At 38.8% G+C, this 27,645-nt stretch overlaps 1 protein-coding gene across 2 annotated transcripts in view; it reads right to left on the bottom strand.

The window, feature by feature from the left end:
• Positions 1 to 27,645, bottom strand: part of aub (aubergine) — a 322,859-nt gene that overhangs the window by 225,624 nt on the left and 69,590 nt on the right. For both annotated transcript variants that reach the window (XM_067147583.2, XM_067147584.2), the window contains exons 6-7: positions 3,654 to 3,848; positions 3,370 to 3,540 (exon numbers count right to left, since the gene is read on the bottom strand). In XM_067147583.2, coding sequence (XP_067003684.1) covers positions 3,370 to 3,540; positions 3,654 to 3,848 — 366 coding nt within the window. The remainder of the gene's footprint in view (positions 1 to 3,369; positions 3,541 to 3,653; positions 3,849 to 27,645) is intronic.

Raw genomic sequence — 27,645 nt, 5'->3', positions numbered from 1 at the left:
ACGGTGTCAGCTCATGACGACGGTCCATGTTACACCTGTCACATGCACAGCCACTGCTCGCAAGGTCTCCTATACAACTGCCGCTGGCACAGGGAGCGTGTGCTGCGCAGATAACACACCTGCTCATCAGTGCTCTGCTATCCCATGACATTGGCTCAGTCAGTGTACTATAACTGTTCAAAACAATGTCTACTCATCAGTTTACTGAAAATAGGAGTCTCATCTGGTAGATCTGTACTCCAGTAATCACTAAGTTTATCTTTCCCGACCTGTCCCATTAGAATGAGCATTGCAAGAAACAGCTTAATCTTATGTACAGCGATAGATTTCCATTTGAGAGACATAGGTGACTGTATTTGTGAATGTTTTGATCATGGTAGAGGTTAGATTGGTCTACAACCAAGGTGAAGAACTCACTACTAAACAAACCTGTCAAGAACTTCACTTACACTTTCGGTATCTTGTGGGATATCTGTCAGTCCTTGCCTGCCTTGAAACTGTTCTAAATATCTAGGTGGATCTGCCTTTATAAAACTATCTTCAGCATCAATTCCTAATACATCATCGATGTTTACATAGTTGTCATCAGTCACTTGAATAAATGAACCCACTATGTAAATCACAGAGTGTAGGGGCTTTAATATCACTTCCACTATCACTCTCAAATACAGTTTCCACTAATTCACAAACACTATATCCATTTGAATGTTCATCGGAATACAATTCTTCTAAAATATAGTCAGCTAACACGGCATTACGCAACAGCTCCATCTTACCACTGACAGAACCGGCAGAAAGAAAGTCGAAGTTTCGAAACTAAATCAAATAAAAGAAGGCCATGAATAAAAGTGGCAGATATACATCTACGATTTATCCTGCTCGATGTGAAAGTCCAAAGTTGTTCAATATATGGTCAAGCGATGTCACAGGGAGGCCGAAAACTATGTTGTGAATAAAACATTTCTCGGAGCCTGTCACCCATGTGATAATAAATTTATTTCTTTCTCAGGTATTTTCCAAATATATGTTATACTGAATTAGTTCTGACAGACTTAAGAACCTCACACTTCTAAATTCAAATTCAGCGCATTATTTGTGAAAACAGTGTTGAACAGCCGAGTCTAACTCAATTTTCGACTTTTCACAAAAACAAAAAAAACTAAGCCAAAACCTTTTTGAAAGTAGCTCTCTGTACATGTATTCCATAATACAGTACAGTCACTGTATTTTGAGTCTTGATAGTTCACCATTCCAATAAATCAGAGCTGGAAAAGATTGAATAAAATATGTAATAAATATCGAGACAAAGAAAATGAAAAAAAATCTCGCCTATAAGTCCCTCCCAACGTAATTCGTCAGAGAACGATGACTATTCCGCTTCAAAGCAGGTACAAGTCTTATTGCAGCTCTGATTACATCGCACAAATTTGTGAATAGTTTCATTTGGTTTTCAGTTACTATGTAATACATTCGGAAGTACAACTCGGAACATACGCTAGTTATCAGCTAATGGTTTCGCAAGCCTTCTACCGTACGGCTTTAATCGGAACGAGTGGCTTCTGCTACATATACACCAAGTGGGAATATAGTCAGGAACAAAATTATTTTTAAAAGGTTCAAAAAATGGGACCTCGTATGCTCTTAATTGCAGTGCATGGCTCAAAGAGAATGAAGCATGGCTGATGTGACTGACGAGAGAGAGCAGTGAAGATGACGTCGCTTAGAATGCCGACGCGCCGGTAGCAAGGCAGGGAAGTTGGCGGCGCAAGGCGATAATTCAAATGAAAGCAGCAATCTTTACTATGTAGTAGGGCTACTGCTGAACTGACAGAGACAAATGACTGGCCATTAAGTTGTTTTGTATCAATATTTAAGTATATTATAACATGATACCCTTATCCCTTTCTTCTACGGGATCGAGTATGAAGCGAGACGAATCTTCGTAGCGAGTTTTTACGGCCGTATGCCCTTCCTGACGTCAACCTCAGCAGAGGAATTAATGAGATGTAACGAATGACGTGATATGAGTAACTAAAACAAACTTTTGCACGTACCGTAGGCCTAAAGGTCGTGTTCACCATTTTTTGTCTTTTTACGTTTAGAAGCACTGCCTTCCGACGAAAATAGCCAGTATAGCTTAAATACATTCTAAGTTTGTTAAATAATAGTATAGAATGTTTACACTTACAATTTATAGCTCTTTTTAACCTAGAAGTCATGTGTTCGCTGCACAAAATGTTGAGGTTATCGCATATTGGAGCCCCCTTTATTATTTTTGGCTGTAAAAGTGGGATAAAAAGGGGGTCTAATATGCGAGTAAATACCGTAGCTTCCAGTGTACAAGTGCCTTATGTGAGGCAAAAGATGAACATACAGGAGACTGACCTTGAACACAGTCTAGCAGTTCCCCTACACTTTTCACTGACGGCAGCTAATCAATTATATCAAACAAAAGCCTGAAGCGACCCCAACAGACATTGCCGGCGAGACCTTGCTGCTCGGAAGTAGTCCGGCTCATTAAAAGAAAAGACTCTTTACAATTTTTTAATTGTAACAAGTTTTTTCATTACCATCGAAATAGGTCCTACAATGATTAACTTTATAGCTTTTTTTTACCTTCAAGAGACAACTGACAATTCTTTTAGTGTTAGGCAACCCGTATGTTTTCGTAACTGCTGTGTTGTAATGTTTAACGTAGGTAAATTTTCTTTTGTACACAGGCTTTTACCGCAATTTCTCAACTCCGAGTTCTGCTATAGTTCCAGGCAGTCTCGGTTCTGCCACCTCGAATTGCTGTACCACAGAATGTCCCTTGCGTCATTCTTAAACAAAAATCTGGTGCAATGAATTTTAGTCTTCAAACCACTTCAACATTGGATTTCCACTCTCAAACATCTCCACCCTGTGACCCAGTACACAATGAAATCTGGAAACAATGTGCCACACAGTCAATTGAAGCAGCAGTCCCAATGGTAAGACTTTCTTGGTTTGGTTATGCTGGACATTAAGGATGAGAAAAGGTTACCACAGAGCGTTTCTGAAAGCTGCAGCCAACACAGTAAAAGGTTCAAAGGTCAGCAGCCTAGAAGACCTAAAATCCTAGGGCTTAATATATCCAAGCCCAAAGCTCTGTTAGAGAGGGAATAATATGGAGAAAGACAATTCATTAATGAAGTCCAAAAACCAGCAGCGCATAATCGCATACTGGCTTCGGAGTAGTCCCTGACCAGTCTCCATCTAAGGAAGGAAGAAGAATGTGGAACTGGTTCTAGAAAAAAATAGAATTCAACCTATGAAGTAATAAAATAAGCTATCATGTAAAAGAAAATGAAAACAGAAATATGCTGTATCCTTAAAAATCACACTTGCCTGATAATCACGATCTCCACGTCGCACGCAATCTTCCAGCAAGTTCAGGACAGTGTCCTGTCTCATCACCTTGTGGGTGATTTCTGAACACATGAGAATAGAATTCTCATGCTGTCTAATCGATGTCAAATAACCTGGCCACAGCTCCAGTTTGTACTCTGGCACAACAACCTATAAAGAGAATTCAGGTCTAAGGGAAAAAGTTTTAGAAAAGGAAGATAGCCATTGTTGTACACATAAAATGGCTATGTTGATAAATGTAAATTCTGACAAAATGTACTTACCTTAGCTTTCGGGTCAAAAAAGTTACGTCCTACAAGTTGCAAGTTCAAGTGCCCCAAGCACTTCCGCATCAGGATATTGAAAAATTGAATATAATGGTGATCTCCCATTACCATGTCTCCAACTTGGCGGACTGTGATTAGTATTTGAGCTTCATCAGCAGCCCTAATAGACAGCAGTTCTAAGGTTTGGGATGGCTGCAACATTACAACAATGAATGTAGATTAGCTTACCTTCACACAAAGCATTATTGAAATGTGGGCGAAGGAGCGCGTATCAAAATAGAAGACCCCCCCCCGTCGATCTATTTTCAACTGACTGCTTAATTTGATACGCTTATAATTTTCTTTCCAATATCTACACTGTATTCCACTATGTCAGCAACTTAATTTGAGTAAATGGCACACAGCATAAATAATATAAATCAACACACAGAGTCACACACAGAAAAGTTATGCACTATTACAAATACTATATTCAAGGACAAATTTGTTGCCTTGGAAGAAGACCATTACAACTCAAAACAAAACTTAATTTTCAGGAGAAGCTTTTGATATTACAGTAAAAGTTTGTTATAGCACATATTCATAACAGTAAAAAATTTGCTCCCTATATCGGATTGTCCTTATATCTATATTTTTATAAAGTGGGAGGGGGTGGGGGAGGAAGTCGACATACACTATCTGTATGAAATGGCAACAAGAGTTCAAAACTTGTGTTCACACAGATTTCCATAATACGGCTTACTCATCCTAATTCCGAGACAACACAAACGCGTATGTTCGATTTCATTCAGAAAACTGTAGTAGTATCACTCCAGCGGCTTCTGTGGCAACCACTTTAGTTTTCTTATACAAACCGCATAATTTAACCTAACTTAAACTTATATGCATCGCAACAGTATATTTCAACTGCCTGTATAAATTAACATGGGAATAGCCATTGCGAAATTTAACCAGACGAGAGAAAATGCAGTTAAACCTCTTGCTTAGCACATGGTGAATTCGAAGTCGCAATTCACATTGTATTAAATCTATACAAAAATGTCACGCACATGATGTCAGAGATTTTCACTATTACTGCACAGTACAATAACATTTTTCCTTGTCCTGAAAATGTTCTTTGCATATCTGCCAACTTTACAAAACCAAAAATCAGGAGATTTTGATATGAAAATCGGGAAAAATCAGGATACACTTTGTCAAAACTGCTTACTCTACATGTCTTGCACAATACAATACAGTGTCCAGTGTTATGATATATTTATACACTTCTTGTTTCAAAGCCCATGTTGCTATACAAGGCTACAAGGCAAAAAATTACACATCTCTATTCCGCGGCCGGATGAGATTTCAACTACGCGCGACTGAAATACACTGATTCACTTCAAGCGTTACTACAAGTATACGAGTAGCCCGATGTTCACGAAATGTGGAATTCTTTATGATAGAACTATGTACATGCAGATAATTACATAACTGTTTCACGTTTACTTAGTAATTTAGTTTCATGTGATAGAGTTCGAAGCACTCTTCGAGACAGACACCTAAGTCGCACTCCTGGCAGCAGTACACCGTCGTCGTCTTTTCGCCGTGTTTTGAACACGCAATACAACGTCTCTGGGGTTTGTATTTCTCACTCTTGGGTGCTAATTTCCTCATAAAACATTTTTCCTGCAACCTTCGAACTGTATTATTTGATGCGCGCCGGCCTCGAGTATTACGTTCCTCGCCCGAGCGGGCGTATTTTGTAAACAAACCTTCCACCAGCCAAACCTGATAAGATAACTTCTCAATGTTTGTCCCTGTGACTTGTCTGAATATTATTAGAGAATTCAGGAATCGGAATTCACTGTTGAAAACTTCCCTTTGACCTGTATAATTATCCATAGCCTCCCACACAAAGTTTCCCAAGTACTGATCCCTCCGCATCGTCACTCTCATCATTTACCCCTGCATCGGCTACAGCCACATCATCTATTTGAGTATCACTGCTGCTAATACTGTCACTACTACTTCCAACTAAACTTTCATCTGAATTGTACAATATTTCAAGCACGTTACTGTCAGTCAAACCACGGCTGGAGCTAGCCATTGAGGAGGCGCGTCACACGGACTGATGAAGCTGCAGCGAGACCGAAAGCAGCAGGATGAAACTGAATGAGGTGAATAACATTTATGACGGAAAACCCAACTCTATAATATTTCAGATAAAAGGTCAAGACATCGTCTTTCAAACGAGATATATACCATGAACAACTGGTTCTCGTATCGTATGACAGAAAGCAGCACTAACTCATGCCTATACAGTGCGCTCGTGGAGAGTTACGAAAATATTACAAGCTGAGAAATAAAGACAAATAAAATAAATAAACCGCACTCCTTAATGTAAAATAGAGCAAAGAACATCAAGCGAAAAGACAAACTTATCAGCATCATTTCTTTATTTTATTTTGTGAGAAAGAATGAAGCAAACAGACCTTTTTAAAAACAGATATTAGTGCTCAGGCTTACTTGACGAATACTTATCCTTACAAAAACAATTTCATTTTAACGATTTTCAATTCTTATTTACAATACTGATAAACCCAAAAATGTCTTCTTGGAAACAAAACAATTTGCATTTTCATAACTCGAAAACTCTTCGCGCTATAGCCGTAAATGCGAAACGATACATGGGTCTATACGACGTATAGATGTCGGCGGCTACGGAAGACAAGAGGGTCTATACCACATACAGATGTCGGCGCTGAGGGGTTAATGAAGCTATAGAATATAAGAACCCATTATATGATAAAATTCTGGTATATTTGAAAATGCTTGAAAAAGATCACAAGAAAAGAATTGGAATCTATCCACCTCCAGACAGCCCTACGACGTATTCCTCCTCCTCTGAAGCTGAAGATAACAACGAAGTTCAAGACACACCAATATCCTCCGCTCCTCCACCTCCTCAGGTACGTGAACACCAGACTCAAGACCGTAAAAAAATGACACGAGATACTGTTCCAGAGGAAAGCAGTTTTAAAAAGAATTGACAACTAGGAATTAGTAATACTTTCATCCGCAATAGTAATAGGAGCCACATTATGAAATCTGGATTTATTCAATTCGACAATTACTTACAATGTATAAAAATTTTAATTTATAAATCGACCTATTTCCATGAACTTTTTAAGAAAAGAATAATCATTAGGACATATTCTCTATGGATTTTTATACAAGTGTTTCCTTGACACCTGCTTTCAATTGTAGGAAGAATTTATATAACTTCTCTTAACTATTTTATTTTTAATATTGTCATGAATGACCTACAAAACCAATACCCTGACATAACTTTCAAGAATGATTCTTTCATACAAGCAATTAAAGGCATTGAAGACTAATTTGCATCCAGATTTGCCGATTTTGTACAAATGGATTTGGAAATGTTATGTTAATTTTAAGGACACTTCCTCTGAAACATTGATACTTCGTCAATATATGAATGTTTCATCTAAAGAGCGTTATGTGGCTGAAGATGTTGATAATATAAGAAACATGTACCACTTTTAAGCAATTTAAGCAATTTAGTGTATCGACAAGGTGGAAAATAAAAAAATAGTTGTGAATCTGTTTAAGTGCGATACAGACCATGAAGCGGATTTAATGTGATGTTGAATGATGTCGGCATGTAAAAGATCTCTGGTGACACATTTGGTGTTTAACCAACAAAATTCATTAAATCTCAGCCGTAGACGCCCAAGAGAGTTTTGGTTTACTCGGTCTGCCATCTAGTGGGTCTAGAGTAGAACAGAACATCGAAATTGACGAGCAGACAGATGGCGTCAAATTGAAATGTCTGCACACAGTAGCTGAGGCCATAAGATTATTATTATTATTATTATTATTATTATTATTATTATTATCATTATCATCATCATCATCTGTGTACTTCCGTCTTACCCATAATGAAAAAACAACAAAACAGGTTGTAACACGTCAAGTAATCTTTTCGCACCACTGAAATACACAAGCACAAGCAAGCAGGTGAGCAAACTTGCACCAAACTAGTGAGACGCTCCTGAAAATACACACACCTGCCAACTTTCCAAATGACATATCAGTGAAAACCCCATACGTCAAAATTTGCGGGAACCCAGTGCACAAAAATGCAGTAAGCCATGACAAAATTCAAGTATTTTCTTCACTTCAGATAATTACAAGGGAAGCAATAAGACAGATAACACTACTTACATCATTTTTTGATGAAAATGATCAATGTAAACAATAAAACAGTAGTTCCATACGACCTAAAGCTTTGTATCCCTCTACATCTCTTAGGGCCTGTACTACGACAGCCAGATAAAAGTGCGGTATAAATTTATTTGGCAGTTTGGACATTTATCTGGAAGTTCGGTTGAAACCGCGTACTACGACTTTCGTTTATGTGCAATCTGGGAAAATATTCTCGAGTATAGCTATGCCGAAGTTGGAGAGGCTGTTAACGCTCTTATCTGGGACTTAGCTCTTATCGGGGACGCTGCTGTAAAGAATCAAGATGGCTACTCATGAAGATGAATCTACATCTGCATGATGCTGTGCGAAATTAAGTTGTTACAATGTAATTTATGTATATATTTATGAAGTATGTCATGCTTCCTGTCCAGCTATCACAGAATTCTTAAAAAATTTCCAAGCTAGTAAGTTGTTGCTACTGAGTATATCAGTAATACACAAGCATTCAACAGCATACTTCATAGGTAGCCGTGGTCGTTAGGGCATCAGAGTTTGTTGTTAAGCAGTTTTTCGCGCGTTCGAGTCCCAATAGTCTAACTTTTTTTTACTTTGTAAATGGTCGTCGGTAGGGTACTAGAGGTGACAGTACACATTTCCTAATCATTAAAATGCGTGTCAAAAGCGTGGGTTCTATTCCAAATCTATCCGCGACGCACATATGGAGTAAAGGTATACGACTTTGTTCATGGCGATTCGTCCGTCGAATGAGGATGTTAAGGAGGTTATATTTCTTTTACTTCATAACAACTTGCTACAAAAGTATTTACGCTAAAGTGAGTTAAATGCTTGCCAGTTACTATTCTCACATTGTATTGAAAAGAAAGAAACTAACTACTTATTCAATGAGCAAACAATAAATTGAATTAATAATAAAATTAATGATCCCACGCCGCATCAGTAGCATTAATTACGAATATAAACTTTACTTTCGTCGTAACGCGCAACCTCGTAAATAGTACTAGACAAGAAAAGATACATAACCTGAAACTTTACTTTTGCGTCCAGGTTACATTTTCAGTCTTTTTATTTTCTATAACAGTTTCAATTTCGTTATACAGTTAATTAATTTTAACATTCCTTCGTATGTGTATATTTCAGTCCTAATTCTGTTTTTGACCTGGACTTCCACATTATAGCTTAATAAGAGTCTGATATTGGATTCTAGTAATACAATTTCAAAAGGAATAGAGCTAAACAAACGAAAACACCAGGGAACACGTATACCACCGCGCTAAATTTCACTATATTTTCAGTAACCTTATTACCAACCCAATAAAAATGTTACTACATCTTCCGCATTACAATCCCGCCATTAAAATCCGTTGGTAGTACGCAAGAAAATATTTAACTTCTAGTTTGCAAAACTGCAGCCTACGTATCTAGCTGTTTATCTGACAGTCGTAGTACAGGCCCTTAGTTGGTTAAGAAATTGTTTTCAATGTTATTAAGAAAAATAGTCGCTATTATTCCTCATAATGCTGAGCCCATGGTTAACCCTTCTTTGCGAGAGACCTTTGTCGGTGAATGCAAAACCGCTTTGGTGATGGAAGTGTAATGGACTAGTATAACTTGGAAACAATATTTTCTTTTTTGCTATTGGCTTTACGTCGCACCGACACAGATAGGTCTTATGGCGACGATGGGATAGGAAAGGCCTAGGAATTGGAAGGAGGCGGCCATGGCCTTAAGGTACAGCCCCGGCATTTGCCTGGTGTGAAAATGGGAAACCACAGAAAACGATCTTCAGGGCTGCCGACAGTGGGGCTCGAACCCACTATCTCCCGATTACTGGATACTGGCCACACATAAGTAAGACCCTTCTTGGGGCGACAAAAACAAAAAAAATCTTTTTGGACGTTTTTATTTGTTCACAACATAGAGAACAAGAATTTCTTTAAAAAGTAAAAATAATTATGAAAATTGACCATTTTATAACATAAATTACTATGCTGCACCGTGAAAGACAACGCCCACTTTTACAGTGATTTATGTTTGTGCATATAAGATCTGAATTATTATACATAGATTTCTGAACTACTGGTTTGCTCTTTGAGCATAGACTTTGCGTTGGTAACCATAACAACTTCCGGTATTGCTTGTTTATGTTACGAGTGGTCACTAAACTTCGTTGTAGTATTATAATCCTTGTGATTTTGCATTTACGTGTTGAAGAATGGATCGTTTGAAATCTCTTGGAAAGAGAAAGTATACGGGAAATCGACACATACGTAAACTTCCCGGTGTAAATAATGTTAGTTTATGTGAAAGTAGAGGTAGGCCTAGTTCCAATGTGGACGAGGTTAAAAATGACATCGCCATATGCTCGCCATGTAGTGTTTCCGGATCTGAAATAAACGTTGAATCTCCCTCAAGTTCATCAAAGCAAAAACTGTTTCCCTAAGGGAGATGATTCATGGCGCAAATATAACAGGAAAGACCAACACGGTTACCTCATGCTGTACCTGAAGCTATAAAGCCAATATATTGGGATTTGGCACACCCAGATCTTTTAAAAAGTGCCTGCATGGAAAAACACAGAACGCTAATGAAGCATTCAATTATGTTCTGTGGTCCAGAGTGCCGAAAACAGTGCTTGTCGGTAATACTACACTCGAGTTTGGACTATGTGATGCTGTTATATCCTTCAACGATGCAAATATTGGTAGGGCTAAGGTGCTGCAGATGTTGAACATCCTCCCAGTGTACAACACACTGAACATCCTAAAGGAGTTGGATGACATCCGAATAAAGAAAGCAGACCTCATGCTGGAAGAAATGAGTAAAAGGGCCAGAAGACTGAAGAGAAACCTTAAGAGGACTAAGGAGGACACAAATGATGCAAGTTATGGGGCAGGAATATTCTAAGAATTGTCAGAGCTAACAAATTATGATAAATTTCAACCTCATTTTTTATCATTTTAACATTTTTCACTACTTTGGTACCATTTATAAGAAAACTAATAAAGGTCCATTAAATTTTGTTGGTGCATCAACATCATCCTAATTAACAGTAATAAGGGATATGCCTTTAAATAAAATACAAAATGAAATATAAATTTTTTTGACACTATTTTAGTTTAAAAAACCGTGCCTCAAGAAAAATTCATGACGAAAGTATTTGGTTTCTGCCAACCTTATTGTCGTAGATAATTTTCTAACTAGTAATCCTTAAAAACTTCAAGTGGCTAACTTAAACAGATTTAGAGTAAAATGCACCAAAAATTTGAATATTTAACATGGGCGAGATAGGCAGGTCTTACTTACCTTAAGCGACTGCAGCTATCAAGCTCGGTAAACAATATTTTCTAACCGAGAGGTAAATAAAGGAAATATCGAGCTCGACTAGTATTAACCATTGAACTTTTTTTTTTTGCTAGGAGATTTACGTCGCACCGACACAGATAGGTCTTATGGCGACGATGGGATAGGAAAGGCCTAGGAGTTGGAAGGAAGCGGCCGTGGCCTTAATTAAGGTACAGCCCCAGCATTTGCCGGGTGTGAAAATGGGAAACCACGGAAAACCATCTTCAGGGCTGCAGATAGTGGGATTCAAACCTACTATCTCCCGGATGCAAGCTCACAGCCGCGCGCCTCTACGCGCACGGCCAACTCGCCCGGTAACCCTAGAACTGAGGACCATCTTTCTGGAAGACTGTGCACCGTTTCGTCAAGTGCGATCGTCTTTCTGACAAACGATGTCTTCCTTCTACCATAGATTTATAACAGGACACCAGATTTCGCTAATATAGATACCAGTTTAACAATGATACTTTTATATTCACTTTTTTAAGTCTTTAAAAAACAAGCAACAGTATGGAGAAGTTTATTTAGCTATAGAAGTGAAAGTATTTTCATATGTTCTTAGAATCAAGATGACAGCCCGCTTTATTGACTATTCTGAAATCCAGCGCTTGATTTCCGAAAATCTTAGTGACAGTACTGATGGTGACAGCGATTACTGTGTTAATTCCTATGAGAAAATTATTCCTGAAAGTAGTGAAAGTGACAGCAAAGTACAAGGTGCCTCGGAAGTAATGTAAAATTCCAATAACCGGAATAATGTTCAAATCGGTGAAGGTTATATTATTATTGGCAATATGTCAATATCTGAAGATACCAGTGAAGGGGTAAGTGTGAACTGTTGATATTTGTGTATATTATTATAAATACTTTGATCGCAACACAAAAAAAAAAAAAAGGAGACTGCCCTAAGAAAACTAAAGCTGTAGGTTCGAAATTCGTGAAAAGAACTCAAAATCAGTATGCAAAAAATGTGTTTTACTTATTTTGAAATGAAAAGTGAAGAATTGTGTGGGGAAAACGTAATCTGTTTCTTTCAGAAAATCATGTTTCAGGAATAAATTATTTATCAGAAATAATTTTTCCTAGAGCAAAATATTTCGACAATTCCCTTTGTCCAAAAAAATATTATAATTTTATATTTCAATAGTTAGAAATAGTGACAATTTTTTAAATTATTTCTGACATCTTAACGTAGATCAATCTTTCAGCTTCCTATTGGTATATAATATGGATTATAAATACATACATTATCATTATAGACTGTTATGCCTTTCAGCGTTCAGTCTGCAAGCCTCTGAGAGTTTACTAAACGTCGCCACAATCCTCGATTTGCAGCTAGTGTTGTGGCTTCGTTTAGTTCTATACCTCTTATCTATAAATCGTTAGAAACCGAGTCTAACCATCGTCGTCTTTGTCTCCCTCTACCTCTCTAACCCTCCATAGCAGAGTCCATTATTCTCCTAGGTATCCTATCCTCCTCCATTCGCCTCACATGACCCCACCACCAAAGCCGGTTTATGCGTACAGCTTCATCCATCGAGTTCATTCCTAAATTAGCCTTTATCTCCTCAATCCGAGTACCCTCCTGCCATTGTTCCCACCTGTTTGTACCAGCAATCATTCTTGCTACTTTCATGTCTGTTACTTCTAACTTATGAATAAGATATCCTGAGTCCGCCCAGCTTTCGCTCCCGTAAAGCAAAGTTGGTCTGAAAACAGACCAATGTAAAGATAGTTTCGTCTGGGAGTTGACTTCCTTCGTACAGAATACTGCTGATCACAACTGCGAGCTCACTGCATTAGCATTACTACACCTTGATTCAATCTCACTTAATATATTGCCAACCTGGGAGAACACACAACCGAAATACTTGAAATTATCGACCTGTTCTAGCTTTGTATCACCAATCCGACATTCAATTCTGTTGAATTTCTTACCTACTGACATCAATTTAGTCTTCGAGAGGCTAATTTTCATACCATACTCATTGAACCTATTTTCAAGTTCCAAGATATTAGACTGAAGGCTTTCGGCACAGTCTGCCATTAAGACCAAATCGTCAGCCTAGGCCAAACTGCTTACTACATTTCCACCTAACTGAATCCCTCCCTGCCATTTTTTACCTTTCAGCAGATGATCCATGTAAACTACGAACAGCAAAGGTGAAAGATTACAGCCCTGTCTAACCCCTGTAAGTACCCTGAACAAAGAACTCATTCTACCATCAATTCTCACTGAAGCCCATTTGCCAACATAAAAGCCTTTGATTGATTTTAATAATCTACCTTTAATTACATAGTCCCCCAGTGTAATGAACATCTTTTCGCTTGGTACCCTGTCATATGCTTTCTCTAGATCTATGAAACAAACAACTGCCTATTCCTCTCGTAGCATTTTCCAATTACCTGGCGCATACTGAAAATCTGATCCAGACAGCCTCTCTGTGGTCTGAAACCACACTGGTTTTCATCCAACCTCCTCGCAACGACTGATCGCACCCTCCCTTCCAAGATGCCACTGAATACTTTGCCTGGTATACTAATCAATGAAACACCTCGATAGTTGTTGCAATCCTTCCTGTTCACTTTCTTATAGATAGGTGCAATTACTGCTTTTGTCCAATCTGAAGGTACCTTACGAACACTCTATGCTAATTTTACTACTCTATGAAGCCATTTCATCCCTGCCTTCCCAGTATACTTCAGCATTTCAGGTCTAATTTCATCTATTCCTGCTGCCTTATGACAATGGAGTTTATTTACCATCCTTTCCACTTCCTCAAGCATAATTTCACCAACATAATTTTCTTCATCCCCATGAACTGGGTTGTTCGCGACACCACCAGGAAGATTTCCTTTTCCATTGAGAACATGTTCAAAATATTCCCCTCCACCTCTCCAGTGATTCCCTAGGATCTACTATTAGTTCACCTGAATTACTTAAAACACTGTTCATTTCCTTTTTTTCCCTCCCTTCCTAAGATTCTTTATTACTGTCCAGAAAGGTTTCCCTGCTGCTTGAACTAGCCTTTCCAGGTTATTACCAAAATCTTCCGATGACTTCTTTTTGTATTCAACAAATATTTGTTCGCTCTGTTTCTTTCATCAGCGTACAAATTCCTGTCTGTCTCGGCCCTTGTTTGAAGCCATTTCTAATAAGCCTTTTTTTTTTTACATTTACAGGCTGCTCTCACTGCATCATTCCACCAAGATGTATGCCTTTTCCCATCTTTACACACACTTGTTCTTAGGCATTCCCTTGTTGTTTCTACTACAGCATCCCTGTATGCCACCCAATCACTTTCTATATCCTGAACCTGCTTACTATCTACTGTTCGAAACCTCTCACTAATCATATTCCTGTACTTCCGTCTAATTTCCTCGTCCTAGAGATTTTCTACCCTTATTCGTTTGCAGACAGACTTCACTTTCTCTACCCTAGACCTAGAGATACTTAGTTCACTACAGATCAGATAGGGGTCTGTATCATCGAAACATCCGCAAAAAACTCTTACATTCCTAACAGATTTCCAGAATTCAAAGTCTGTTAAGATATAGTCTATTATGGATCTGGTACCCCTAGCCTCCCATGTGTAGCGGTGAATAGCCTTATGCTTGAAGAATGTATTCGTAACAGCTAAACCCATACTAGCATAGAAGTCCAGCAAACGCTTCCCATTCCCATTAGCTTCCATATCTTCCCCACATTTGCCAATCACCCTTTCGTATCCTTCAGTTCTGTTCCCAACTCTCGCATTGAAATCGCCCATTAGCACTATTCTATCCTTGCTGTTGACCCTGACCACGATGTCACTCAATGCTTCATAAAACTTGTCCACCTCATCCTCATCTGCACCCTCACATGGTGAATACACGGACACAATTCTAGTCCTAATTCCTCCGACTGACAAATCTACCCACATCATTCGCTCATTTACGTGCCTAACAGAAGCTATGTTCCGTGCAGTGGTATTCCTGATAAAGAGCCCTACCCCAGACTCTGCCCTTCTGTTTCTAACACCCGTCAAGTACACTTCCTCATTATCTCCCCTTACCCGAATATCACTTACTCCTAGCACATCCAGATGCATCCTCTTTGCTGACTCAGCCAGTTCTACCTTCTTTCTTCCATAAGCCCCATTGATATTGATAGGTCCCCATCGAATTCCATTTCGTTCGCCAAGTTGTTTCCAAGGAGTCCCTCGCCTGTCAAATGGGAGTGGGACTCCATTACTCCCATAGGTCCGAGGCTTGCTTAAAGTGTTCTGAGCTCGGTAAGTTCATGAAGCAGGATGCTACCCTACTTGCACAGTCCAAGTGAGGATCTCTCCTCTAATGGGTTATGGACCACCGGTGAATTTTACAGTCCTAGCCGCCTGAGCACAAGGATGGCCATGACTCAGAATATGTACGAGATGCCCACTCCCATTCCATAGCAACTTGTATCCCGACTCTCAGGACCACTTACTAGGCCACTCAGCTGTTGCCCATGGTTCACGAACTAGGACGTGACTACAGTAACCCACAAACATGAACCATAAATAATATGGATTTATTGGGATTAATTAATACGAGTTTTCAGGCATGATTTTATTTTCGTAGTGTATATTGAGGAAAATAACTGCAGCATTTCTAGGGTTAATATTATTTTTGTAGTTTTGTCCGGACTTTATTTGGTGCAAATCATGATCATAATATTTGTAAGGTTATGTCATGAACATCTGCTGTGTGTATATTAATAGGAGTTTACTTAATGTAATGAGGAAAGCAACGGGAAACTACCTCGCTCATTTCCCTAGTATGCCTCTTCAGTGACGCCTAGGCTGTTGCTGACAGCTGCTGGTGGAGCTGTGGAGGATCAAACCAGCCTTAGGGCTGAATACCCAACATACATACATACATAATGTAAGAACAGATAATTAATAACATATAATTTATTATTACCTTATGATGCATAATGCCTTTGCTGGCGGGACCTAGTGTTTACTGTCTTCTGATATAAGCTCGAGTAATTTTGTTAGTTTCATTGACCTATCTCAGTCTCATCCTTGGCTTTGACAATATCAAAGTGACAGGTATGATCAATGCTAGTAATGCCATTCCTTATGCAGCCAGTCCCCACTATGAACGGTGTGAAAATGATGCTCATAGGGTCAGATGATGCATGTATTTCAGTGGGCTTGGCAGATGCCATTCCTTATGCAGCCAGTCCCCACTATGAATGGTGTGAAAATTATGCTCATAGGGTCGGATGTGCATGTATTTCAGTGGGCTTGGCAGATGAGTAAGTAATAGCAACTTCTGGCTGGGTGAGGAAAGCAACGGAAAACTACCTCACTCCTCATTTCCCTAATACGCCTGTTCAGTTATGTCCAGGCCATCTATGATGGCTGATGGTGGAGCTGTTGAGGATCCAACCAGCCTTAGGGCTGAAGAACAAACATACACATATGATGTATAAATCCAGTGCAATGTTGTGCAATTAGAATTTGAACTAACTTCAGTGGAATTTAAGCTTCCCTATGGTAAAAGAGTGATTCTGTTAAGCATGTACCGTTCACCGATGCGGATTATCTAATTTCCCTAAGAAAATCTCAACAAGTCCTTTGAAACGTTTTCGGTAGCATTAGCAGCGCAGAAGTAATACTTTGTGGCAATTTTAACATAGACTTCGCTGAAGAAAACCTTCCGTCACCATCACAACTGCTGCATATTCTTCAAAGCTATAATCTAAAACACACAATTTTTACACCCACCCGGGTGCCACCTCAGCTACGATAGACAATATTTGTATTGATTTCCATTGCTCTAAAATGCGTCAATATAAATTTGAGATTATCAGATCATGCTCAAATTTGACAACTAGAAATTGAGAATGTTAACAAACATTCAACCAAAATGAAGCAAACACAATTAACTTGTTTTTTCTCTGCAGCTGCAGGTGGTAGTTTCACCGAAAGTCGAACTGTATGGCAGTGCGGATAAATTTGCTAACAATTTCTAAATAATGACATTTATTGATTTTCACTCGGGTATACTCTTATTTTTGCTTGTGGTCAGGCGACCCTTGACATTGGTATGGCGGAATACCGATATATATAAAGAGCCTTCAGACCGTAAAGCCTTAAATCTGACCCAAGCCTAACTGGCACCTGCCCGCAATTAATGGGAGGAAGGAACAAAGGTCAATACGTCTAGTTGTCCCAAGAGAAAATCCCTCATAAACCAGTGATCGTGGGGGATCTGGCGCCAGGTACCAGGCCAGTTGTATTAAGTTAACACATCTATCCGTTTCAATACCTTGGGTTTAATTAAGGGCCTTATTTTTTGGCGAAATTGAACTGTTCATTTCGGTGTTATAACTAACACTATTTCGGTAGGTATTTCGTGAAATAAATTATACTGATCGATGTTTCTTGTGAAATATTCCTTATGGTGTGGGGTAAATCTAATTTTGTGATTAGGGGTTTTAAAGTGAACACTTGTAATGTATTAAATTGTTATTAAACCTTAGAACAACCAAATATACAAGTAGAAATTAACACCGGTAGGCCTATATGAATCACTGAAACCTCAAAATGAAGTTAGGCGGAAGTTAGGAATTTATACGTAGCCTACACGATTTTGCCGGTCCCGTGGTGTAGGGGTAGCGTGCCTGCCTCTCGCCAGGAGGCCCTAGGTACGATTCCCAGCCAGGTCAGGGATTTTTTCTCGACCTGAGAGCTGGTTCGAGGTCCACTCAGCCTACCTGATTAGAACAGAGGAGCTATTGACGGTGAGATATCGGCTCCGGTCTCGAAAGCCCAGAAAAATGGCTGACCACACGACCCCTCGTAATCTGCAGGCCTTCAGGATGAGCAGCGGTCACAGGGCAGGCCAAGGCCCTTTCAGGGCGTTAAGTGCCGTGGGGTTTGGTTTGGTTCTACATGTTTTAACATTTTGAATGACTTGTCTCCAGAGTAAAAAACTACGCATGGTTTCAACATTATCAGGATTCAGAGTTGTGCGACAGTCAGAAAGTATGATTTTTTTAAACAAAGCAGCCCCTTTAGCTGACCACATTAGACGTCGGAAACCATAATACTTGCGAACACTTGGTGCAAATCCTCCTAAAATTTCACTAACAATGTCTTCTTTCTTCTCTTCTATCAGACGTGTCTTCTCTGCATTTTGCAAAGCCATATATCCCTGGAAGATATTCATGGATATGCTGGTGCTGCCCAGCCGGGGATGAGTAACTCAGACGGTTAAGGCGTTGGCTTTCTGAGCCCAAGTTGGTAGGTACAATCCTGGCTCAGTCCGGTGCTTAAATACGTCAGCCCCGTGTTACTAGTTTTATTGCCACGTAAAAACCTCCTGTGGGACAACATTCCGACATCTCCGAAAACCGTAAAAGTACTTAGTGGGACGTAAAAACAAGAACATTATTACAACTCAACCAGGCGATTTATTTATTTATTTGCTCTTTGCTTTACGTCGCACCGACATAGATAGGTCTTACGGTGACGATGGGATAGGAAAGGCCTATGAATTGGAAGGAAGAGGCCGTGGCCTTAAAACCCCGGTATTTGCCTGGTGTGAAAATGAGAAACCACGGAAAACCATCTTCAGGGCTGCCGATAGTAGGGCTCGAACCCACTATCTCCCGATTACTGGATACTGCCTCCACTTAAGCGACTGCAGTTATCGAGCTCGGTGCAATTTATTTAGAATAGGCCTACAAATATCGTCATATTTTATAATAAAGTCGGTATTATTTATCTTCCCTTTTATATTCATCCATGTCCTCATGCCAGGATTATCCAATTTTTCTATAGAAATGCTGGCTTGCATGAATGCTTTTGTTGTGTCTATTACAAATTGCTCTCTATCACTTTTCAACTCCTTTGCGATGTGTGAAGTATCGCCAATTGTTATTTGCCCCTTAAAATTATGTTCATTTGCTTCATTCTTCTTCCTTTTGTGTATTTCTTATTCTCTACAGTATATATCGCACGCATCTCTCCGTTTTCACGTAATGTGAACATTACAGTACTTACACGTTAGAATCTTTCTTGCAGCATGGAATACATAGAACGCCTCACCGTTGTATTCCTCGGCCCTCGGAAAAATTGTTGCGACTTTAGTTTTCAGCATTTTTGTACTTAAACGCTGGACGTTTGCTGATGAAGGTTCATAAGTGGTGAACTTTCAATGCGAAAGTGTATAATGCGCACTGCTGTATCTACAACCGATCTTGCTACGACCACAACGCCATTCGCTGTAATCTATTACAGATATAGATATTTTGATCATTGCCTTAGAGATCGCGGAACTGAATACACATACTTCCGATACACAGGGCTCATCGCTTTGTGTGCATTTGAGTAGAGAATATACAGCACTATCAATCAACTGAGAAGGAAACTACTATAGTCAAGTTCTCAAGAGCATTTAAACGTTTATTGGAGATCTTTTCCGATACGATTTCGCATTTTTCTTACCAAGTGGGTTATATTTCGTGATTATTTGCGCGATTCGCGTAATAAACAGATTTCGCGAGTTCATTTCGCTAAAATACGTTACGGTACCTACAAGGTCATATAAAGGCTACAAAGAAGATATGAAAAATTTCGTGCTTATCGCTATTACCAAAAAATACGGAACCTAGGTTTAATATACTGTAGTTAAATATTTAAATCATCCACTGATTTTGCGGATATCCAATCGCGGATGCGGATGAAGGAAGTGCGGATGTGGATATTATGTTGTATATACGCGCAGGGCTCTACATATGGAAAATGATCGGCGTCTGACCTGCCGTTCCTATAAGGAAGATCAAACATTCCTTCACTTTATGCTTCTCAATCACAAAGCGATGATAATAGGTGAAAAGATTTGTCATTTTTTCGCATAACGTTGTTCTTTGTTGTTCCATTTCTCTTCACAAAATTAATCAAGCCTCGATAACCTTCAAATCCGAAGCACTGATTCCATGTACAGCGGCTATTTCTCATTCTTTAAAATACAGTATTTCGTGAGAAGCGGCTTATCCATCATTGTGTAACAAAATCACATATTTAAGTAGATCCCCGTCTACTTGCGGAAACTTGCCGCTTTTTGGTCCATGAAGTGCTTTGCGAGACTTCTTGGCCCCTTGAAGTGCACTTCTGTTACCGCGGCAGCGCACGTTTCACTTGGACACTGAATACTTGCTGCCCTACTCCCATGTGTGTCGGCGTAAATTCTCGCTGCGAGTTCGTATGTTGCAGTATTACTCCCATACTGTGTACTGACAATTTTGAAATCACAGAATGTCTCGTACCCGAAACACTCATAAAACTAGTGCAGTGGAATTTCCTGCCGCCTAATAACAGCACATTGCCCTGTATTTGGAACGCCCGCTTTCGTAACAGGAGGCCTACTGCTTGAGTAGTTGACATCTTTATATCAAATGCATCCGGAGCTGCATGATATTCGAAGTTGTGGGTGCGTCAAATACGTGAACGTTACTTTTTCCCCACTTTGGACCCAAAAATATTGGGATGCGGAAATTATGCAAGGGCGTTAATTACGCGAGAAAATACGATAGTTTCCCTTGTCAGACGGTAAAATGAACGGAAATTTATAGGTAACTCTGAACACTTGGAGATAACGTTCGTTATATTTTTTACCATAACGAGAAAAGAAAATGCCACCGACACAACCCCCTTAACCCATATATGCCCGCAACTTTTGTTTTTGAATGAAGTGCTCATTTTCACATTTGTTGCTTCTTTTAGTGATATTAGTTTAATGGCAACACTGATTTTTTGTTTCTATTAGCGTTACTGTCTGATTGGCCATGGGTCGAAAACGACCCTGTGGGCATATAAACTACCTTTTCCTAAATTGTTGTCATAACATATCTTACAGTTATTTACTAATACAGACAACCATTATTGTGTGAAATGTTATTGTTTTGTTTATTACAATTATACACAAATATTATTACACAGATAATTATCAGTTCAAGTACAATGGTGAATTACAACACATTCACAAAAATATTGCAGCACTAGAAAGTTACAAGCACAGTGTGCATCTTACACTGAAGTCTCAGGCTTCATGAAAAGCTTTGCATGAAACTTTAAGAAACATTTATCATGCAACGCGACATTGCATCTCTTGAATGCTTTCGTGGTTTTACTTTTGCACGAAACACATCTTTTACGTTTCTGACCCACAGTAATCGTATGACCATCACTTTTGTGTGCGATTTCTGGGACATTCTTTACGACATTCCTTGATCGGGTAGATGGGCCGGGTTGTGTTCGCATAACTCCATATTTCAGAAGAAGCGTTTTAGCTAGTTCCCTACGAAATGATATAAGATCATTGGTTCTTCCAAGGGAACGAGCTAGAAGGTAGGCATTGTTCACAGAAACATCTAGCAGCCAAAATACAATCGGTGTGTACCATTTCTTTCCCATAATTCCAACCCGGTACACAACATTGCTATCCATTTGATCCACTCCGCGTATATAACCATTTTACTGATGAAAACCGAATGTCTGAGGAATGGCAATTCCTTTCTTCTGTGCTGAAGAGTACCTTTGCGTGGGTCGAATAGGATGAACTCCGTACTCACTTGACAGGAGCGTAACAACGTTCTTATCATGCCACCTAATTGCATTGATACCGTGTTTCTTGTTTATCATGGTGTCAAATGCTCCTCTAGGCTCCTTGCCCATAACATCAATTCCCTTTAGTGGACAGTGTCCTGTACGGTCCTTTCTAACAGTTCCTGTTGCCTTTACACCTTTTGTCTGAAGCAATGACCTTCTTCAGTGGGAGGTTGTATAGCCACATCAATAGTCAAAATCTCTTGTTTGGAAGATAACCTTTCAAGCTCTTCTAAAATCTCAAAAGTTATAAGACTGTTTGGGAAACTCGGAAACATGAGAAGAAGAACTCTTAAGTCTTTTTTTTTTTTCAAAATGGCGCCCGGTAATGACGACGTAGTGTTTTATTCTCCGAGTAAATTAACCGTAAAATGTGACGAAAAGTGCGGAAAATGTCGAAAATTAGTGAAAAATGGAATGTTGTGTGATTCATGTGATCGATGGTGGCATTATAAGTGCGGAAATTGCCCTAGAGACGTAAAAACTAATGAAAATGTTGACTGGATTTGTGAGCAGTGTGTTCGGAATGTTGTTGTTGGGGACGGCGTTGACGAAGCACCGAAAAGAGTCGATGAGGAATATAAAAGTGCATTAGAAATTATAAACATTCTAAAAAAGGACAATGAGACTCTTAAAGTTGAAAATCAAGAATTAAAAGAAAGACTGCGATCGCTAGAATTTGGGACTGACCATTCTTCGAGTGATATACCGGTACAAGTAACAAACTCGAGCACGTGGTGTCACGTAGTTCGTGGATGGCCGGCTAAGAAGAAATCTACAACTGAATTTCCGGAAATAAACATTAGAAATAGGTTTTCTGCCCTAAATAATTTAATCCTGGAAGAAAGTGATCGCGCGCGTGAAACCAAATCATCGCGATCAGTTGCCGTGCCGAGTTTAAAATTTAGGCCTAGAATTCAGATTCAAGACCCAGTTAGGCCTAAATCAGCGAAGGTAGCTGTGTTTAGTGATAGCCAAGGAAGGGGAATTGCGGGAGTGATTAACGACGAGAATATAGCAGCAACCGGACAAATATATCCAGGAGCTTCTATCAGCAGTGTTGTGGAAAACGTAGAAGCAGCAACTAGGAACTTCGGGAGCGGCGATGCAGTGCTTATCATCGGTGGGACGAACGACGTAGCTCGCGACGACGCCAAGAATGTAAGATCACAACTTAAACATACACTAGGGAAGCTGACCCACACTAACGTTTTTGTAGTGAACGTGCCCCACAGGCATGATTTGAGTAGAGACTCGTGTGTGAACATTGAAGTGGACAAGGTCAATACAGATATTGTTAAAATTTGTAAACATTTTCGGAATACTCAGGTTATTGAATGCAGCAGTTTTGAGAGATACTGTTATACAAAACATGGCCTCCATCTAAACAATTCAGGTAAACGAAAGATAGCAAATATTGTTCTAGATTTTATTAATCTTAAGATATGTACTGTAAAACAGGCAACTCCCTTGAGTTATAATACTGACCAGGAAAACTAGTAGAAAGAGCCAGCTGTACTTCAAGCTGGCTCATTCGACTAGAAAAAGAAACTCAGGATAGTAAGGAATTTCAAGTTACCCAATTGCAACAGTCAAGTTTTAGGGAGGAAGGGGGTCTGAGATTGCTCTTGGTAAACTGTCAAAGTGTAGTAAATAAACAATTAAAATTCGGTACATTGATGGAATCTTATGAGACTGATGTGGTGATAGGAGTGGAATCGTGGTTGAAAGAAGGGGTGGGTAATAGAGAAGTATTTCCAGAAGGGTACACAGTCTATCGTAGAGACCGAGGAGATAAAAAGGGAGGGGGGGTGTTTATTCTGGTGAAGGAAACTTACTGTTCACATGAATGGTTTACCGATGAAAGGGATGAAATATTAGGGATAAAATTAGTTTGTGATAATATGAAGGAGGTGGGAATTATAGGAACATACAGGCCTGGAAGAGAGGAAAGAGACATGGAAATCTTTGAAAAAATAATAGATTATACTCATAAAAACAATAATAATGATATGGTAATAATTGGGGGAGATCTAAATTTGCCTGAAGTTGAATGGAATGGAGCTGCAAGTGAAGCCCATGAACAGAAACTGGCAAATAAGTTAATTTGGGAGGGAGGATTTACACAAGTAGTACAAGAACCGACTCGTCTCAATAACTTACTAGATGTATTCTTGGTTAAACCATGGGAAATTGTTGATAAAATTGAGGTAATTGAAGGAATAGGAGACCATAAGGCTGTAATAATGGATGTAGGACTCGTACCAAAAAGGCTTAATAAGAGGGTTACACAAGACAAGAAATTGTACAGAAAAACTAAAGTTGATGAATTTGGGACTTACCTTAAATCACAATTCAGTTGTTGGATAAGTGAAGGGAGTAACGTGGATACACTTTGGGCTAAATTTAAAGGAATTATTTGGGAAGGAGAGAAGAGATTTGTACCTGTTAAGAAAGGTAAAATGACCTCAGACCCTGTTTATTATACAAGGGAAATAAGAAAATTAAAAAGAAAATGGAGAATAGTAAACAGGAAAATCAAAGAGGGTAGGGAGAGTAGAGAAACTAGAAAACAGCTAATGAGGGAACTGAATAGAGTGAAAAAGGAAGCAAAAGAGAATTATATGAATGGCATACTTCAAGAGGGTAATGACCACAAAGGAAAATGGAAAAAGCTGTATTCATATATCAGGAATCAAAAAGGAAAAGGAGTCCAAATTCCTACAATGGTGGGAGAAGGGGGTGAACACTATTTAACAGATACTGAGAAAGCAAACCTATTTAGTAGGGAATTTAGAGATTCAGTAGATGATTGTCAAGAGTTGGAAACCGAAACAGAAGATAGAGAGGGAGAGAGACAGAGGGAAACAAGAAGCTTCTCATTCACAAACGAAGATATTTTCAGAGAAATCCAACTGCTTCAGCAAGGAAAAGCTGCAGGAAGTGATCAAATTACTGGGGAGGTATTAAAGACAATGGGGTGGTACATAGTGCCTTATTTAAAATTTCTCTTTGACTATGTCATAAATAATGGTGTAATACCAAAGGAATGGAAGGAATCTATAATAATACCAATTTATAAAGGAAAGGGTGATAAAAGGAAACCAGAGAACTACAGACCAATCAGCCTGACCAGTATAGTTTGTAAAATTCTGGAGAGTTTAATATCGAAGTACATCAGAGGGATATGTGATGATAAAAATTGGTTCATGAGGAGCCAGTATGGATTTAGAAAGAAATTTTCTTGTGAGGCACAACTGGTGGGATTTCAGCAGGACATATCAGATCAGTTGGATTCAGGAGGTCAGTTAGATTGCATAGCCATAGATCTTTCCAAAGCCTTTGATAGAGTGGAACATGGAATATTATTAAAGAAATTGGAGGGAATAGGATTGGACGTAAGGGTTACACGTTGGATAAAAGCATTTCTAAATTCAAGGGTTCAGAAAGTCAAAGTAGGAAATAATGTATCTCAGGAAGAGAAAGTTTGGAAGGGAATTGCACAGGGTAGTATAATCGGTCCGTTACTTTTCTTAATATACGCAAATGATTTAGGGAACAATATAACATCAAAAATAAGATTGTATGCAGATGACATAATTGTTTATAGAGAAATAAACAACATTGAGGATTGTTCAGAATTACAAAGGGACCTTGAAAGTATCCAACAATGGGTTGAAGAAAATAATATGAAGGTTAATGGAGGCAAATCAACTGTTACAACTTTTACAAACAGGAGCTTTAAAACTGAATTTGAATATACTTTGGATGAGGTAGTTATCCCAAAAGATGGCAAGTGCAAATACTTAGGTGTGAGATTTGAAAGTAATTTGCACTGGAAGGGTCATATTGATGACATTGTTGGGAAAGCATACAGATCATTACATGTCATAATGAGGCTACTTAAAGGATGCAACAAAGAATTAAAAGAAAAAAGTTACTTGAGTATGGTTCGTCCATTATTGGAATATGCAAACAGTGTTTGGGACCCTCACCAAGAATACCTAATAAAAGAAATAGATAGTGTGCAGAGGAAAGCAGCAAGATTTGTAACAGGGGATTTCAGGAGAAAAAGTAGTGTATCAGAAATGTTAAAGGAACTTGGGTGGGAAACTTTAAGTAAGAGAAGGGAGAAAACTAGACTTACAGGATTATATAGAGCCTATACAGGAGAAGAAGCATGGGGAGATATCCGTGAGAGGCTTCAGTTGGAAAATAATTATATCGGCAGGACTGACCACAAATATAAAATTAGAAGGAATTTTAGCAGAAGCGATTGGGGTAAATTTTCATTCATTGGGAAGGGTGTGAAGGAGTGGAACAGTTTACCAGGGGTAGTGTTTGATCCTTTTCCAAAATCTGTACAGATATTCAAGAAGAGAATAAACAGCAACAGAGAAAATAAATGAAGTGTTAGAGGGCATTCGACCGGTGCAGGTTATTGTAAATAAATAAAAATGTGTGTGAATAAATTAATTCCATCCCCCGGTCTAAGGAGTTTGGACAGCCAAAGTAGGGGACTGCCTGTAGGGGTGAAGTACAGTGGGGACTTCGAGGGCCCTGGGACCGCTACGGTAGCTGTGAAGGCCCTTCAGGAACTCTGAAAAGTGGTGGCAAAAGGGGCTCTGGTTAAGACGCAGCAGGTCGTTATGCTACTTAGGATCCTGAACGGCTAAAAGAAAAAAAAGTAAATAAATAAATACAATGTAAATATTAATGTTATACCAGTTTTATAGTATCATTTGAAGCAATTCCACATACTGTATATCAGTTGACTATATTTGTAAGTAGTACAGGAGATATTATAATTAGAATTTTGTAAACAATATAAATTTATTAAGGATGAACTGTGTGTTTAATAGAAAACATTGTTAGCGTAAATTGTATAATATTGTATTATAGGAAAAATTTTCTTCTCTTGTTAATTTAATATTTAGTGCTTGACAATAATGTATTTTAGTGTACCATTTGCCACCGAGGTAGACACCTCATTTGCAAATAAAGAGATTTTGATTTTTTGATTTTGAAGTTTTAGTACCGAGTCGGTAATAGATTCCCGTGATAATTCCCTCTCCCCAAATATAAAAACGTTGCAATAATAATGGAAAGAAACTAAGCTATATCTTATCATTGAGCAATAGTGCAATTATGATCATATTTGATGAAATGCATGAAAGGTTCCTTATATGCCCACAGGGTCGAAAACGACCCTTATCAAATATCTCGTTTTATTACATGACTATATAGAAAAATTAAAAAACTTGTGACATGTAGTCGTAAACTATATTCTTTACTCTAAGTAACAGCACAAGAACCAAGCTAAAATAATAAACAGCAAAATTGTCAACTTACATTTTCTGCCACACTGCATCAATACTATGCTGAAGGATGTACCACAGCAATCTGTTTGCAGTTACAAGTCAAACAATACAGCTTCAAATCAACAATCACACATTCACAATAATAGCCAACATGCTGACAAATACATAATCATGATTTTAAGTCGAAAACGAATGCATGGGGATAAATGATGGCAAATGACTATTGTGGGTCGTTTTCGACCCTGTGGGCATATATGGGTTAAAAACATTCAACTCATTAAAATTATCCACTTAAATACGCGAAACTACCACATACAAAACAATTCAATATGTTCCATATATTATTAACGTGCGAATGTGACCGAGGAGGAAAGCATAGAAATGCAAGAAAAACTCATGGCCTGCAAATCCAACGAAACTACGCAGAGAAACGATGTTAATACTGCGCTA

The sequence above is a fragment of the Anabrus simplex genome, chromosome 5, assembly GCF_040414725.1.
Source record: "Anabrus simplex isolate iqAnaSimp1 chromosome 5, ASM4041472v1, whole genome shotgun sequence".
In the NCBI taxonomy this organism is placed as follows: domain Eukaryota; kingdom Metazoa; phylum Arthropoda; class Insecta; order Orthoptera; family Tettigoniidae; genus Anabrus; species Anabrus simplex.
The sequence above is the reverse complement of the archived record's forward strand: the minus strand, read 5'-3'. Positions and strand labels throughout refer to the sequence as shown.